Source organism: Hibiscus syriacus, unplaced genomic scaffold, assembly GCF_006381635.1.
Source record: "Hibiscus syriacus cultivar Baekdansim isolate YM2019G1 unplaced genomic scaffold, ASM638163v2 tig00116983_pilon, whole genome shotgun sequence".
Taxonomy (NCBI): domain Eukaryota; kingdom Viridiplantae; phylum Streptophyta; class Magnoliopsida; order Malvales; family Malvaceae; genus Hibiscus; species Hibiscus syriacus.
In genome coordinates, this window is record NW_024063506.1 from 1,037,456 (window position 1) to 1,056,363 (window position 18,908).

At 33.0% G+C, this 18,908-nt stretch overlaps 1 protein-coding gene and 1 pseudogene across 1 annotated transcript in view; one reads left to right on the forward strand and one right to left on the reverse strand.

The window, feature by feature from the left end:
* Window positions 1–3,870, forward strand: part of LOC120192921 (vacuolar protein sorting-associated protein 8 homolog) — a 51,441-nt gene extending 47,571 nt beyond the window's left edge. Inside the window, exons 4-10 of the mRNA XM_039195597.1 lie at window positions 26–496; window positions 627–776; window positions 913–1,120; window positions 1,580–1,771; window positions 1,875–1,984; window positions 2,380–2,668; window positions 3,079–3,870. Coding sequence (XP_039051528.1) covers window positions 26–496; window positions 627–776; window positions 913–1,120; window positions 1,580–1,771; window positions 1,875–1,984; window positions 2,380–2,668; window positions 3,079–3,870 — 2,212 coding nt within the window. The remainder of the gene's footprint in view (window positions 1–25; window positions 497–626; window positions 777–912; window positions 1,121–1,579; window positions 1,772–1,874; window positions 1,985–2,379; window positions 2,669–3,078) is intronic.
* Window positions 3,871–5,478: 1,608 nt separating this feature from the next.
* On the reverse strand, window positions 5,479–6,930 carry LOC120192888 (annotated as a pseudogene).
* Between the last annotated feature and the right edge of the window lie 11,978 nt (window positions 6,931–18,908).

Here is an 18,908-nt window from a genome sequence, read left to right on the forward strand (position 1 = left end):
GATGTTTTAAAATGTGCTCTCATAGAAGAGAAATCCCTGAATTGGACTTCTCTTTTTCTGAATCTGGAGATGCAAATGTGGAAGTTAAAAAGGAGAAAGATTTGATGGCTAAATCTGAAACGATGTTGGTTCAGAAAATCATTGATGCTCTTGTTCATGTTCTTGATAAGAACGCCCCCAGAACATATGGGTCTGCAAGCAATGGTGACGCTAAATCTATTGAAGCATGGCCTTCAGCAAAGGACATGAGATATCTGTTTGAGTTTATTGCATGCTATGTTGTAAGTGGAAGAGCTAAAATCCCAAAAACTGTTCTAAATCAGATTTTGGAATACTTCACTTCAGAAAATTATAGTTCGCCAAGTGTTTCTACCATGAGTACTGAAAGCTACAAAAAAAGAGAGAAGCAATTGTTGTCACGTTTGGCTGTAGTTCAGAAACTGATTGGGATCAGTCTTATGTGTTACAATTATGTGAGAATGCATGCTTTTACCAGGTATCTTTATGGCTTTAGTTCTTGAGTTCTTCACTGTGAGCATAATGCAAGGGTTTAGATTACTTTCTTTAAGGTCTTCCTTAAGCTTGTCCTGTTATATTTAAGTTTGTGGCTTAATTCATACCATCAGGCATCAGTATCTTGCTGCTCTCGATAGCTATATGAAAGATGTGGAAGAGCCAATCCATGTCTTCGCTTTTATCAACAATAAGTTAACGCGACTGTGCAATGGAGATTATGCTACTTTCAAATCGTCATTCATCTCTCGAATCCAGAGTTTGTTAACTTAAGCAGGTTATACTGGTTATGGATTCCAAAATTGTTGCAGTTTGATTTTCTTCTTTAAAAGGATTGTTTATGCTGTTGTATAAATTATTCTTCCCTTGTTGAACTTATGCTTTTATGATCTTTTGCAGAGAGGACACATTCTTGTTAGTTGTTGGCCATTTTAATGATGAAAGTTCACGTATCCTGTCTGAAATTAAGTCTCATCCAAAAAACCTTTTCCTTTACTTAAAGACGGTCATTGAGGTTCACTTATCAGGCATCCTCAACTTCTCTTATTCAAGGGAAGAGAAGATTGTAGATGTCTTGAGTGGAAAAGGGGCGAAAGATTCAGAAAAAGTCCTTGAACCCTACTTGGAAAAAAAATGTCTAATTTCCCCAAGTTCCTGCAAAATAATCCTCCTCATGTAACTGATGATATGATTGAGCTGTATCTGGAGGTTAGTGCCTATTGACTGCACTTCTTATTTAATAGCTACAATTGCTGAATTCCCCTTGGTGTTCAATGGAACTGCACAGCTTTAAGCTACATGTATGGCATTTGTTTTGTTGTCATACCATTCAGCTTTCATTTTTATTATCTTCATTCTTAAGTGTTCGAGTAAAAGGCTAATAATCAGAAAGGAACGTTGCTTGCTTAATTAAAATATTTGTCTTCTAATTTAGGTTGGCCTTCTCACGACCCTTCTTCCTTTTTTCCTCTTGCAGTTATTATGTCAGTTTGAACGGGATTAGGTTCTCTAGTTCTTGGAAACTTTTGATAGCTATCGAGTTGAATACTGTCTCCGCTTGTGCCAGGAACATGGAATCATAGATGCAGCTGCATTTTTATTAGAAAGGGTTGGTGATGTCGGTAGTGCTCTTTTGTTTACACTTTCTAGCCTTAATGATAAATTTGCAGAGCTTGATACTGCCATCGGAAGTATGGTCTCTAAGGAGCCTTTAGGTACATCTGGCATGGTGTATTTCAACTATGTTTTGAAAATGGAGGTTTGTACTGTATATCTCTTGTATTAGGAAATAGGGCTAAGATCTTTTTATTTATTTTTTATGATTGAAAGCCATAATGTTATTTCTGATCTATATCGAACAGGTGAATGACATACGAACTTTGTTGCAAGCTTGTATTGAATTGTGCCAGCGGAATATCCCCTGTTTGAATCCAGAAGAGTCTGAGATGCTTTGGTTTAGATTACTTGATTCGTAAGTTCCAATATTTTCGTAATTCTGCTTTTCTTCAAAATTTAATCCTTAAACCCTCAGTTCTCCATGTTCTGCTAAGCTTTGATAAATGAGGTGTAAAACTAAAGGTCTGCTGTAGATAACTAAAAACCCATCATTTATTTTCCCATCTTATTTTAATTTCAAGCTCATTATTTCTGTCCATAACATTCTAGCATATTACATAGTTAAAAGTTAAATGAAAATCCATTATATGTGATATAATAAGTGCATTTATGGTGAAATACCCAGATGATTAGAGAGCACATCTATGGTGAAATACCTTCAAATTATTAAAGAGTACATCTATGCTTACTGTCCCCTGAGTTTCAATGCAGATTTTGTGAACCTTAGATGGGTTCATACTGCAATGAAAGGGCACCCGAAAAGGAAAATCATGTGGGTCTGGTTGAATCATTGGGTTCTCAAGACGAAGAGGAATGCCTAATCAAGTGGAGGATCCCAAAATCTCATAAAGGTGGTCCTATATTGAGGAAATTTTTTTCTCAGTTCATCAAAGAGATTGTTGTGGGTATGATAGGATATGTTCGTCTTCCAACAATTATGTCAAAACTCCTATCTGATCATGGTGGCCAGGAATTTGGAGATTTCAGGCTTACCATATTGGGAATGCTAGTAACTTATGGCTTTGAAAGAAGAGTTCTGGTATGTTTGTTTATTTTGAATATAAATATAAGCTTATGTACTTGTGAGTAATTTAATTGAAGCTTTTTTTTTATCATTTATTATCTTCCTTTAAAATTGAGGGGAAGAAAGGAAAAAAGAAATCCGCTTACTACGATGCACGAGCCTGTCATTCACTTGCACCATATGCTCCAGGCCTTGTGAATAGGATAGTGCTCTAGTAAGTTTCTGATTATGCTGACATGTTGTATATAACTACACCATATACATAATTAGGCAACAAAATATCCTACACGACATTATTTCTGAAATATCATTTGGATTTGGTTGCAACTTGGAATACGCTTGTTTCAGTAATAATTTGCTATGAGTAATTTTAATGTTAATATCTTAGGTGAACTTTTAGTTACGTTCTTTTTTATAAATTTCAGGCTACCGCCAAATCTGTGATCGAAGATGACACATTTTACACCTTGAGCCTACTGAAGAAGGGAGCTTCACATGGCTATGCCCCACGAAGTTTACTTTGTTGTATATGCAACAACCTTCTTACAAAGAATTCTTCTAGCTTTCGTGCTCGGGTTTTCAGTTGTGGTCACACAACTCATCTTCAATGTGAGCTGCTGGAAAATGAGGCATCAACTAGGGGCTTGTCATTTGGATTCCCTGTTTGTTTGCCTAAGAAGAATACTCATAAATCTAGAAACAAATATGCTCTTACAGAGAATGGTTTAGTTAGTTCATTGCCCGCAAGACACCTCCCAGCACAAGGATCAACATTGCATCCTCACGAAAACGATGCCCTAGATAATTCTCATGACCTTCAGCAAATATCACGGGTAAAAAATCTATATCTGCCTATCAGATTTGATTGCTACTTCAGTCGGCAGGGAAATAACTATACTGAATTCGGAATTTTGCAGTTCGAAATTCTAACTAACCTTCAAAAAGACCAGAGATTAGCCCAGATAGAAAATCTGCCTCAGTTAAGGCTTGCACCCCCTGCTATTTATCATGAAAAAGTGAAGAAAGGAAGTGGAGCTTTAGCAGGGGAAAGCAGCAGTCAAGTTGGTGCAATCCAAAAACCAAGTAAAAGCAGGCAACTGAATGAGCTAAAGTTGAAGGGATCATCTCTCAGATTCCCCCTAAAATCAAGCATATTTGGTGAGTTCAGTTCAGTTATTACTGATGCTCTACTTATGAGTTTATTCCCTCTATGGTAACTGATAACTTTGTCTTTCTACTTTAATTTGCTCTATTTTAGTACTCATACTTTAGGAAAGGTAAGAAGTTAGCCCAGTTAGGGCAAGTATTCAATCGAATCGAGTGAAAAAACTGAGTTAGCCTAGTTAATAAAGTCATATTTTATCATCTTAAATTTGAAAATTTTCAAGTCGTGAATGAAGTCTGACCCGAATCGAGTCAAATAAATTTGTTCGAGTTAAATTAATAAAAAAAGTTAAACTCGTAAACAAGAAACCTAAATTCTAAGTTAGAGCGTATATTTAAAAATTCTTTTGAAACAAATATACATGGATTAAATTTTAGTCTAATGTTATTTAAATAACGATACATGGATAAAATTTTGACAAATTCAAGGGATTAACTTATCAGTTTTAATAAAGTAAAGGATGAAATTCATAGACCTACTACATGCCAATTGGGCACTTAATGTTTTTCCCCCGTTTGATTTATTTCTGACCGACCAGAGTGTATTGAGAACTACGCTATTTATGATGCTATTAATAGTTGAGTGAGTTTGTTTACTCAAAGAAAAAAAAAACTTAAGATATCTTGCCCGTATTGTTTTAAATCCTTGGAAATTTTGTTTTGCAGGTAAGGAGAAAACAAGCAAATCATAGGGGAGAATCTGCATGTAAACCATACTAGATTGAACTTACCTCAGGCAATTAAGAAAGAAAACATGGACATGGATAATTCACTTCCATGGCGACTTGATTTGCCAAATCCATGTTGGAATGAATTGTTCATTAGAAATTTTGATCTCATACAAATCATTGTCTTTGGCTCTGCTTATTTCTTAACGAAAAAAGAAACTACTTAAGATTTGAAGGATCGAAACATGAACTTTATTTCTTGTTTTTATCTTTGGTCTTCGATTATCCTATTGATAACAGTGAAAACCCTGCTAAAAAGAGGAATAAGCAAGAATGCCTCCTCGAAGAGTGCGTTTATGGTATATTAGTGCAAGTGTCCTAAAAGTGAAGTGATCATCGGCGTAATTTACCCCAAATAATTTGCTAGAGGGAGCCTTTTGCAAAGGCCACCAACGACCTTTTGAACAACCTCGGTACCCGCCAAAACCTTTGGATCATAGAATCATGGAAATGCAGCTTGAAAACTGTAATGGTTGTGGAATCAAACCGCTTGCCATTAAGGCTTCTGTTGATGATGGCTTTTCTCGGGATTCAAATACACAATCTTCCTAATACCTGCAATCACCACTCTTAAGCAAATATCTGGCGAACAGAGGCAACTATACTCGGGGCTAGTTTAGTATTACTGTTGCCGATGAAAAATCCGTGGTCGAAAAACCCCTCGCTTGGCTCCAGGAGCACCGTCCAGAAGAATTTTAGTTAACATTGCTTTTATTGTCGACATGTGCTTCTGCTGAGTAATTAACAATGCTTAACACACCTGAATCCCTATAAATATCCTAAAACATAACCAGGCGCTTTACTTACAAGAGCTCAACTAGCCCAACCTTGAGTTAAGAAAACGCCATTCTCAAGAATTGCTAAAATCGAAAGAGGAAAAGGAATTACTGGATTGAAGAAATAGGTATAACAGTCTCATACCTCTGGATTAAGAACATTTATTGATCCTGGATATCAAAATATATAGCCAATAAATCTGTATTATCTGTGATACTATTCAAGCCTCTTTGATTTGGATCTTGTTTTCCGAATTAAGTGATCCACCGACCCAATGCCTGCCTCCACGATTCTCGTGTTCCTTTTGATTTCTACCTTTAAAACCTCATCTAGAATCTCCTCCATTCTCTCAGGTTCATAATCTTCACAGAGAGTAGGAACTACGGTTACCCAAGTATCGATATGTGGTACTTCCTGATATGAGCATTTCCCCAACACTTCGGTAGCTGCATCAATCTTACCAACATTGCAAAACCCTTTTCACTAAGGCGTGAAACCGAAAAATGCAGCGAAAAGCCCTTCGCCAACATTTCCTCCATAAGCATCTTAGCCTCATCAAACACCCCTTGATCACATAACCCTCCTATCAAAGTCCGATAAGAAACCGAATTCGGCAAACACACATTTGAAGGCATATCCTCAAGAACCTTAACCGCATCCATAGCTCTCCCTTGTATACAAAACCCCAAGATAACCGTATTATAATGCACAATATCAGGATTACACCCTTTAACCTTCATTCTACAAAGAAGTTTATAAGCTTCTCTAAGCTTCTTCTTCCTATACAAACTATTCAACAAAGTAGTATAACTCAAGGAATCCGGTACGAACCCTTTATTCAACATATCTTCCAACAAATCCACAGCTCTGTTCACTTGACTCTTCCTACACATCCCTTGCATTAATATCCTATACGATTCGACATCAGGCACGACTTCTCTCTCAAACATTTTGTTGAACAGTTTGTAAGCAATACTCAAGTCCCTATCCAAACAAAAAGCACCAATCAAAATGTTGTAAGATTTCGTGTTGGGTAAAACACCGTGTTTATGGGCACTCTTGAAAAGTTCAAAAGCAGGCACAATGAAGTTACGATGAGAAACGAGAAGCTCGAGAATGCGATTTAAGTGTCTGGGTAAAGGCTTGATATTTTGAATTCGAACATTCTGTAAAACGCCGTGAGAGCTTTCTCGGGTAAATCAGCTTCAGCGTAGATTTTGATAAGGTAATTAAACAGAGTCGGGGTTACAGTGTATTGATCGAATTTAGGCGATCGAGGAGGTCGTCGACGAGAGAGAAGTGCTCGGACCGTCCGAGTTTGAGGATAAGGACAAGAAACGAAGAGTAAGAGTGACGAAAACCTGGTTGGGTAGAGGCTAAATCGAAGATTTCCTTAGCGAGGAGAGGATCGGACTGGGCGGAGATGAGTTTGAGGACTCGTGTAGGGGAAGCGATTGGCAGAGGGGACGAACCAAGTTGCTGTTGTTCGTGGGGCTGATCCCTAGAAGAGGAGTGAAACAAGAGGTAAAATGAATCACTTGCGGGGCTGATTAGTGAACGAGAAATTGTTATTACAGTTTTTAAGGAACGAAAGAGACATTGAAGCATCTTCTCGTTCGTTTGGTTCTGTCAGGGAGACGTGAAAACAGTCGAACATAATCAGACGATGACGACAACGATGAAGCTGCTGTGGGCTAGTCTCTTGCTGTCGCCCACTAGAGAAAATATTAGTATGGGCTAAGGTCTTTTGGACTCGGTCTCAAGGTAAACCATAAACGGGCCAAGCTCAATTAATCGATATGCGATATATATATATCGGATAACAACAATCTCTTAACCACGAGCATTAAATTTTAAGGTAAAATACACAAATGGACCCCTTACTAAAGATTTACTATCTTATTAAGTCTCTTGACTATTTAAAATTATAAAATAGCTCTCTGACTATAGAGTGTTACTTTGTTGAGTCCCTCGACTATTAAAAGTTACAAAATGATCACTCGACTATTCATTATATTCTGAATTCATTCTTTTCTATTAAAAATTAACAATATTCTGAGTTGAATGTTAACTTGTTGACTGTGATATGATAAAATATGATCACAGAATCTCAAACGACTATCATATCCAGTTATCATGTTAATGTTCAGCTTAGACAACCACAATTTTTTTAATGGAAATTGATGATTTTGGAACATAATGAATAGTCAGGTGATTATTTTGTAACTTTTAATAGTCGATGAACTTAACAAAACAACATTCTATAGTCGAAAGATCATTTTGTAACTTTTAATAGTTGAAAGACTTAATAAAGCAACATCCTATAGTCGGAGGACCATTTGTGTACTTTAACCTAAAGTTTATCAAATAATAATAATTTAATTCAAATCATTTTGATAAAATATTTTAGCTTTAAACCCTTTAAAATATTATATTTATATATTAACCCCCCAAAAAATTTAAGTTCCCCGTTATTTATAAAGTCAATTTATGACCCTTGACTTTAGTTTTGATATACAATTTGACTTATTCTTTTAATGTAGCTCTTAACTTTGGTTTTGAACAGCAAATTGACCCCTAACTCTGGTAATTACTTGCAATTTGACCCTTACTTTTCTTTTTGCAACTTGATATTTGACTTTGATTTTGACATGTAATTTGATTATTAATTTTATATGACTTTGAAATAATGATTATATTTTTATAATTATAAATTTAAAATCATTTAAAATGTTAAGATTTATGTACGAATCTAGCGATTTCACTGGTGAAAGGGGTGGTTATCTCTAGAAGTTTTAAGTTTGAGTATCAATAACTGCAAGATATTTGAGTGTTTATTTATCAAATGATTGTGAGTATTTAGAACATATATTACCCCTATAACTACCCTTTATTAATAAAAAAATGTTAAGATCTATATTTTAAATATTATATATTAAAATAATAATTTAAGATAAATTATAGATCAAAGTAAAAATCAAAATCAATAGTTAAATTGTATGCGAAAGAAGACAATGGGAACTTCGAATGAAATGAAGGCACGAGGCCGTTATAGACAATTTCAATACCATAGAAAGTTATTCCTTGATTTTGCCTTTTAAAATATTATAATATCTTTATCTACCACAGATATTTAATGGGCGTCCATAAATTTCGCTCATGCTTTTGCCATGTGCCCTTGTTCCTCCAAAATACCTTTTTCATATATTTTTCCTTTTTTGGCTTCTTATAGCATCAATAGATACCCAATTTTTTCTCCTTAAGAAATATTTTATATAAAGTTGAATATAAAATATAAAATATAGATTTCATAGCTTTTAAAAATATTAATAATAATTATATCATAATATAGATTTTTTAACTTCTGAATGAAATCTCGATTTTTCAAACAATAATAATTATTATTATTGGCTTTGTATGGAAGGCGCTAATCATCTTTGTGACTGGCCCAATGTATGCCACGTCGCAATGTACCATGAGTGATTTGATCACATGTTCTTGTTGTTTTATAAATTAAACCAACAAATGATGCTTTGTGGGCCCAAGGAATGAGGTAATGATATGAAGCTAGGAAAGTAAAAAAATATACATATCTTAAATCTACTTGAGTCAAATTATTTATGACCTGAGGTGGTGGTGATCCGAAATTAATTTGAGTTTGAATTAGAGTTAACTTGAATCTGAGTTGAACTTGAAAATTTACGACCTGCACCCGATCTGAGAATGACATAAATTTGAATTGAACCTGATAATGTGATAACTGAACCCGACATGCTTCCGACCTGATATGAACTCGAACTCGAGATTAACCCGATAAATAACTGATATTATCCGACCTGTTATCAATCTGACATGTTATAAATTTGATCTGTAATTAATTCAACATATAAATGATCCGACCTATTATAAACCATAATAATTAATATGATTACTTTTTAAAAGTTAAAACAAATTGTTAGTTTGATAATCTTTTTGACAATTAAATAAATTATGATAATTAATATGATTACTCTTTTTTTATATAGGTAAAAAAGGCTGCCTAGCTGTCTGTTCTATCAACAATTAAAACTTCCCAGCTTCTTAGGGAAATTTTGCAGCACGATTGTGTCCTCTTGATATTTCCATATCTGCTTGGTGACGAAATCTGAAACTCGATTGGCTTCTCTAAGTATGTGATTTAATTCAACCATCTAATTTTTCTTAAGAGTTTCTCTATGTGCTGCAAAATAGTTAGTTTTTTGTATTCAACCGATTTGTTCTTGATAAGGTTGATAGTTTGTTTGTTGTCAGATTCCAAAATCACTTTCCTTTCATCCTTCATCCAAGCCATATTTAATCCCTCATGAATGCCCCACAATTCTGCTTCCAAAATTGAGCAAATCCCAATTTTCCTACCAAAACCCCAACACCAATTTCCATTGTGATCTCTTGCAACTACCCCACATATAGCTTCTCGTGTTCTGTCGTTTGGTTCCGTTAGTATTAATCATACAGTAGCCTATATCTGGTTTCTGCCATTTGTAACGGTTGTTAGTTATGATAATTAAATTAATAAATTTATTTTCTATATTAATTATAATCCTTATAATATAAATCTTAATTATAATCATTAAATAATTTATTTATTTAAGATGATTTTATTAGATTATATAAAATTAATTTAAATATTTGTAAGTTGAATTTATTTTTATATACTAATTAATTAATAATTTAAATATAATTTAACTTAAAATTTTAATATATTTATATATATATATATATATAAAATGAATTTACTTGAGATTGAAATTTTAAAATTTAAAATTTAAGCATCAATTTAAAATAAACAATATACTTATTTATATATCTACATGTTTGGTGGGAGAACTTTTTAAAAGAAAGATTATTTTTTGAGGAAAAATTTGATTTTTGCCAAAACTTAGAAAATGAAAATTTTGACATTTTGGGAATTTAGAAGAGCAAAGAGGGAAAATTGATTTTTTTTAAATAGGAAAAATGATTTTTTGGGGAATTGGAAAATTTTGATTTTTGCATATGTATGCACACAAATGTGGCACCCAAATGAATTTTTGGGTTAATTATGGATGTGGTCCTCTAACAATTAGTCATTTTTAATTTTGTAATTTAGTTTTTAATTTCCTTAATTTCAGTCATAGTCTGATTATAAATCTTTTCTTGATTTTTTCAACTCAATGCAATTTAGTACTATATACATTCTAATTACTTTTAATTTTCTCTTCTTTCTTTAATGTACACAAATGTGGCGCCCAAATGGAGTTTTGGGTTAATTATCGACGCGGTTGTCTAATGTATACTTATGTATAATGTATACTTATATATATATATATACATATACTTTTATATAATACTTATGAGTATACTTATGTTATATATATATATATGAAAGTTTATTGTAACATCCCAAACTATGGGTTAGTGACTTAATTGTAAAGTTTAAGAATTTGGTGATTAAAGTAGAAGAATGGGTTAGTTCAATGATTTATCTGGAAATAAATCCTAAAAGATGTTAGTAATTATAAAAGGTATTAAAGGGAAAAAGGGTCATTTGACCAAGAGATGAATTAAATAATGATATATATATATATGGATAAGGATGAGAGATTTTCCAGAAATCTCTTCTCTCTTTTCTTCTTCATTTTCTCTTCTCCACGTGAAAACTCAAAGCAAAGGTGAGTTCTCTAATTTCTTGATTGTTTGTTGATTTTAAGCATGAGTTTTGATTCTTAGAGGATAACTAAGCTTAAGGAAAGCTTAAGTTATCTTAAAATCAAAAGATGAAGAAGTTAGAAGAGATTTAAGAAAACGAGTTTTTATATGGAATCATGGAATAGAGTTGATAAGTTGAATTTTAAGTTGAATTTGACTTGTCATCTATGAGAATAAGAAGATAGAAGTGTTAGAATTATTTAGAACATATTGAAATTTTAGTATGATTATTGAATTACATATGAAGGATAGGATTTTGAAGTCATAGAGGGTTTTCATGGATATAAGTTAGTTTAAGTAATGGTAGTTGAGTTTAATGACATGGTAGGGGTTTAAAATAGAAGAATGGAAGGAAAAATTGATGATTTTCGAGCTTAAAATACAATTTATGGGTAGAGGGAACCGATACCCTATGAATGGGAATCGATTCCCCCTCTTGAACGAAAAATTCCAGTATGTTCAGGGGGTATCGATTCCCCTGGGGGGTATCGATTCCCCCTAAATAAAAATATAGAATTTGATTCATTAAACCGGTTTAAGTTATTAACATCAAATTTAAAGTTTAGGCTTCTGATAGTTGTTTTGAAATGATATTTATGTAGATATTGAGCCTAAACAAGTTCCGGAATAATCAAAGGATTATAATCGAATCAAAACAAGGCTAAGGTGAGTGCAATTTAAATTGTACTTATGTGATTGATCAAACATTGGCTTGCGATGAGTCAATGATAGAGTTACTATGGTAAGAAGTAACTTATAAAATGTTATGTGATTACTATGTGTGCCTTAGTACATAAAAATGGATGTATGTTTATATGTTACATGATTTACATGCTTACGTGAAAATGCAACATATGATATTAGATATATGTTTACACATACATGTGGTATGTGACAGAAGAGAAGGAACATGTAATTATGAGATCAATGATTACACGTACATGTGATACGTGACTGAAAAGAAAAGATATGTGTTTATAAGAGAAAGATTATGAATAAGTAATGTGAACTGTTATAAATGATAATGCCCATGTTATGTGATATGAGAGCTAGGGGTATAGTTGGCATGCCAAGGGTCGAGGGTTTACCTATATTCTTCGGGACATATAGACTGTTTACCTATGTTCTTTGGGACATATGGACTGTTTACCTATGTTCTTCGGGACATATGGACTGATTACCTAGGTTCTTCGGAATCTATGGACTGGTCCTTCGGGACATTTATACGAGCTGTGGTGACAGTGTAGTGGTGCACAACCTCAAGGTACTCACATACCTTAAGTTCTTAAAAGTATACATGGGCTAATACATGGTCTTTACAGAGAGTAAATAAATAAATTGATTTGCTACTATGCATGTTTTGTTGTGAAGTAGTATATGTGTTCCATGGTATGTAGAGAAATGTTCGATATATGTATTTATACGATAAAAAGATATTAAAAGTACTTGTATTATCTTATGTTATCATGTATACTGAATTATATGCGACACGATTGAATTCATAGATTGAATGTTTATATTTATGAGAAATGCATTATTATTATGTTTTTGCTTCACTAAGTCTATGACTTAGCGTGTAAGTGATTTACACGTAGGTACTGAGAAGCAGAAGGATCAAAGCTAAGTTCAAAGTAACAACATATCTCTGCTCAAAGATCAAATCAGAAGTAAATTACACAGTATGTATTATTATGTGATAAATAGGTTGGCATGTAAATAAAGTAGGTAAATTAGGTATTTATGCTCTGATCGAGTTTTGTAATATTTTAAACATATTTATATAAGTAAAAATGCAAAGAAATGAACGGTTAAATTTTTACGAGTGTTATGTACAATTTACGAAAATCACTGTAGCACTGTAGCAGGTTACTGTAGTACTGTTCATATCGTATTTCACCGTTTATAAACACGTTTTTATCTCAAAATTTTATACCAAACACAATTGAATAATATATGATTGTATTTACTTAATATAAATTTAAATGTTTAGTTATTTTACAAGAATAAAGGTTTTTAAAATGTCAATGTGACATCTCGGACTCGTATCCAGGTCGGGTACGGGTTGGGGTGTTACATTTATACTTATAGTTATAATTATAATGTATAATTATATATATATATATATCATATATACTTGTTGAGTTAATCGATCGGATGAATCAACCAAGAGGTAATGAATTGACAATAAAAATTTCGGTGGAAGCTTTTGCAGAAAATTGAAAATATTTGCACAGCGATTTAGAGTGGTTCGACTTTCTCGACCAAAGTCTACGTCCACTACCTTAGCTATCTACACTAAGGATTTTCCAAAAATTCACTAATTTGTCTTTCTTTTGAGGACAAAGAGTAACCTTACAACTCCCTCAAGAATTATACCCCAAATTCTTGAAAACACTCTCTCCCAAAGAGAAAATTACAAATTCGCAAACTTTACAGAAAAAAACTCACAATGTAGATTGTTTGCACAATTCTAGAACAATAAAAGAACACTTAAAGATGAATACAATTGAGAACTAAGTGTGTTCTTGAAAGCAAAATGAATATTGAAAAGAATTTGGCTTGGATTGCACGAACTTGATGTTTGAAGCTTTCTCTCTTGATTCTTTCTCAATTCTTGTTTCTTGTTATTGGTCAATGGCTTCAGAACTTGTTTAAATACACCTTGGATCACTTCTGAACTTGGATCACTTCTGAACGTTGGGAATCATTGGTGAAGTCAATAGAGTCATTATGGTGTGAATACCATTTAAAAAATCTATTGGGAGCGTAGGTGTATCGGTACATTCAGTGTAAAATTCAAATATTTCGACCGTTATTTTCCTAGTGTATCGATACACTCGAGGGGTATCGGTACACTAATTACATTCGATGTTTCTCAGAGCCAGAGGGGTATCAATACACTCGGCTGTGTATCGGTACCCTTATTACATTCGAAATTCAGGGGTATCAGTACATCCTATAGATGTATCGGTACACCTTACTTAAAAATCATTTTGGCTCGATTAAGGTTCAAAATACCTTGTAAAAATTGTTTCAAAAATATTTTAAGATTAAAACACAATGTTACACTTAAGTAAGGATTAAAATTGACATTTAAAAACTTGGAGTAATATTTTTGATATTCCAATAATTTAATCAAATATATAATTTAAAATTGAATATAAAATCTTAAAATTCAATAATATTTTATTTGTTATATCGAAACATCAAAATGTTTTCAACAATCTCCCCCTTTTTGATATAACAAAACATTTTAGTAATTTTAAGATTTTCTTTTTGAAAATCATTTTTGAAATCAATTTTAAAAAATTACTCTTACTTTATTCTCCCCCTTTTTGTTAAATAAAAAGACTATGAAAAACGTTTTAAACAAGTATTTTAGGAAAATAGCCAATTGATATATATTGATATAGCTATAGCTGCTAAGATCACAATCAAGAGAATTATTAGCCATTAGTCCATAAACAATATTCATAAATAATGTGTAATGGTAGTTGGTCATAATTTGTCTAAAATGTAAATGATGCATATACTAATAATCATTCAAACCAAAAACAAACAAATCCAAACATCCACACACATCCAAGTTTAATCATCCAAACACATCAAAATGTTTTAACAATAAGTTCAAATTCAACCTATGAAAACTAAGCAAGAGAAGTCTAATCATATGTCGGTAGATCGGGATGAGAAAAATGTGCTCGTAGAGCAGTCATATCGAGTGTGAGCGCATTGTGTCTGTCTTCCATAGCATTGAGTCAATAATTCAATGCTTCATTGTTAGCTCGTATCTCGTTGGTTCTCCAATTGTTGATCCCCTATAGCAGTTAATTGGGACTCTATGGATACAAACCTCATGTCAAATATCTCCATAAATGATCAAAAATATGAGCATATGACTCTCTTGCTGGACCGGCTCGTCCTCATTTAGGTTAACGGGATCATCGACATCCCGAAAAAGTTCTTCAAGTTTTGGATCATCATCAGCCGGTGCCGGTGCTGGTCATGAAGAACTAGCACCCGATGTTTTCTGGGTTGATCGAACCCATTGATCTTTATCCCCAGACCATCCCAATTTTTTTCAAGGTTTTGAGATTTATTTGGCTCTTAATAGTGATTACTACATCTAGTTGGAATCTAAGATTGGATTTGATAAAGAAATTACTAAGAAGACAACCGTAAACTAAGGTTTCTACGTGTTTAGACGGGACGTCGTTTACGGTTTCAACTAGTTCACCAAAAATAATTTGTGGCAAATTTATTTTCTTATTATGTTGGATACAATGTATCCACCATAAATATAAAGCTCTAAGGGTGGAGTACCTACATCCGGATGGTCTAAACCACCAATAGATGATCAAGTGAAGAAAAGGTTCACGATGAGTTAACAAAGTACTCGCACTAGCCTTGGCTCTATAAGGATTAGCCATAATTTCTCTCTTGTTATCTAAACCATCATTATCTAGACCAAACGTCCTAGCGATTGAGTCGAAGTCAATGTGAATGTATTGGCCTAAAAGATAAGACCAAATACTGACAGTGGCAGTTTGGGACTCGTTTTAGACACAAACCGCATTGGAGTAGAAAATGCGGAAGAGTTGGTGATAAACGATAGGTTTAAGCTGAAAAAGTTTATCAAGTTTCCAAGCTTTGAGGGTAGGAAGATATTGAAAATTCATATCGATCATAGCTTGAAGAGAAGGGATACGTTCTTCCCAAATATTATATGACTCAAATAGATCAACAAACCTAGTGTAGAGCTTTTCTCGATGACCAAGTTCGTTAAAATAGGAATTTCAAATTATCATCTCGGATCATTTGGGTTTGGATTGAGAGGTGGAATAGGAGGTCGGTTTGGAGGTTGGTTTGACCGACTAGACAAAGTCCTAGGTCGTTTGGAATGAGACATGGATAAAATCGGAATATGATAAGGATACCTGCAATTTTGAAAACATATGTATGCAACAATATCAATTCCCAAAACTCAATATGAGTCCTCAATATTCAAGGTTCTCTAAATAATATCCTAATGGGCAATTTTAAAAACTTTTTGAAAATAAAGTTTGAAAATCATTATATAGTTTTCAAAACAACATAATTAAATCAAAAACATCAATTTAAAATAAAATTATTATTATTTATTTTAAAAATAATTTTTTTTGAAATTTTTGTGTTTTTGATGAAATTTGTTGTAGATTCTAGTTCTAAACTACAATCTAACAAAAGCCCGACATCTAATTCAACCTAGAACTAATTAAAACTAATCATATGTTCAAAAATCAATAAAATAGTGGTTTTTGAAAAATTACCTTGAAAATTTGGGATTGAGTGGAATGTAGTGATATTTGCATGAATTTGATGAGTGTAGTAGGATTTGGAGTTGTAAAATGAGTGAAATCCAACTTGAAAGTGTTGATTTTGAGCAAAATGGAGATTTGGGTGAGTGGAGAGGCGAACGGCGATGAGAGTTTTAGTATTGGGGGTTTGGCAAAATGATCATTTTAAACACTAAGTCAAGGTAGGTCAGTTAAACCTAATCCTCTCCTAAGTTTCCAAAATCTATCTTTGTCTAAAGGTTGTGTAAAAATGTCAGCCATTTGATGCAAAGTATCAATAAATTCTAAACTACATCTCCTTTAGCGACATGATCTCTAATGAAATGATGTCTAATTTCAATGTACTTAGTTCTAGAGTGTTGGATGAGATTTTTAGTGAGATAAATAACAATAGTATTGTCAAACTTGATAGGAATGATACCAACTTCAATTCCATAATAAAAAAGTTGTTGTTTCATCCATAAAACTTGTGCGCAACAACTACCCACTGAAATGTATTCCGCTTCAGTGGTAGATAATACAACACTATTTTGTTTCTTTGAAAACCAAGAAATCAACAAATTTCCTAGGAATTGACAAGTACCGGAGGTGTTTTTCCTATCAATTTTGCATCCTCCATAATCTGCATCAGAAAAGGCATACAAGCTAAAGCTAGAGTCTCTAGGTTACCAAAGTCCTAAACTAGGAGTGTCCTTAAGTTATCTAAAGATTCTCTTAATGGCTTTTAGATATGGTTCTTTAGGACGTAATTAAAATCTAGCACATAAACAAACACTAAACATAATGTCCGATCTACTTTCGGTTAGATAAAGCAAAGAGCCAATTATAGACCTATAAAGTTTAACATCTACACATTTACCTCCTTCATCTTTGTCAAGCTTTGTAGAAGAGCTCATTGGATCAGCTTGGGGTTTGACATTTTCCGTGCCAAACTTCTTGAGCATATCTTTGACGTATTTTGCTTGATTGATGAAGATTCCATCTTTTCTTTGCTTGATCTGAGCCCCAAGAAAAATGAAATCTCCCCCATCATGCTCATCTCAAATTCACTCTGCATTAGCTTAGAAAATTCTTGGCAATGAGCATCATTAGTAGAACCAAATATAATATCATCAACATAAATTTGAACTACTAATAAATCTTTACCTTTTCGTTTTAAAAATAATGTAGTGTCAAGCTTCCCTTTTGAAAAACCTTTTTCTATTAAAAAATTTGACAATCTTTCATACCAAGCTCTAGGAGCTTGTTTTAAACCTTATAAAGCTTTTGTCAATTTAAAAACATGATTTGGAAATTTTGAATCTTCAAAACCAGAAGGTTGTTCCACATACACTTCTTCTTTTATAAAACCATTTAAAAATGCACTTTTAACATCCATTTGATATAATTTAAATTCATTGAAACATGCAAATGCTAATAACATTCTTATTGCTTTCATCATAGCTACGGGAGCATATGTTTCATCATAGTCTATGCCCTCTTCTTGAGTATAGCCTTGAGCAACAAGTCTAGCCTTGTTCCTCTCTATATTACCACTTTCATCAAGCTTATTCCTAAATACCCATTTAGTACCTACAATAGATTTATTATTAGGCCTTTCAACAAATGTCCATACTTTACTTCTCTCAAATTGATTTAACTCTTCTTGCATAGCCATAATCCAATTTTCATTATCTAATGCTTCTTGAATATTCTTAGACTCTATGCATGAGATAAATGCAACATAATTACATACGTTCCTAAGAGAAGATCGAGTAGTTACCCCTTTGGGTGGATCACCTAAAATCTCACCATCCTTGACATAGTTGAATTCCCTTGGGTATGTGATTTCTCTTTCTTCAATGGTCAGATTCTTGAAGGCATCTTGAGTTTCCTCATCCTTCACTTCTTCTTTTGATGATGGTTCTCCAATGTCATGTGTATTTACAATACCTACATCATCATCAACACAAGAATCCTTCCTCGAAAGAGATTATCATCGAAAACAATATGTATAGACTCTTCTACCACTAAAGTTCTTTTATTAAATACCCGATAAGCTTTAGAATTTAAGGAATAACCCATAAAAATTCTTTCATCACTTTTAGCATCAAATTTGCCAAGATTGTCTTTACCGTTGTTTAAAACAAAACATTTATATCCAAATGGATGAAAATAGCTAATGTTAGGCTTTTTATTTTTGAAAATTTCATATGGAGTTTTCTTCAAAATAGACCTAATCATTACTCGATTTATAATATAACAAGAGGTATTTATGTCTTCCGCCCAAAAATATTTTGGAAAATTGTTTTCACAAAGCATGGTTCTAGTCATTTCCTCTAAAGTTCAATTTTTCCTCTCAACAACTCCATTTTGTTGAAGGGTTCTAGGTGCTGAAAAATAATGGCTAATTCCATTAGAATTACAAAACTCAGTAAATCTAAGATTTTCAAATTCAGTACCACGATCACTCTAACACTAGAAATGGAGTAACCTTTTTCGTTTGGGATTACTTTTAAAAACGTGATGAATTTTTCTAATGCT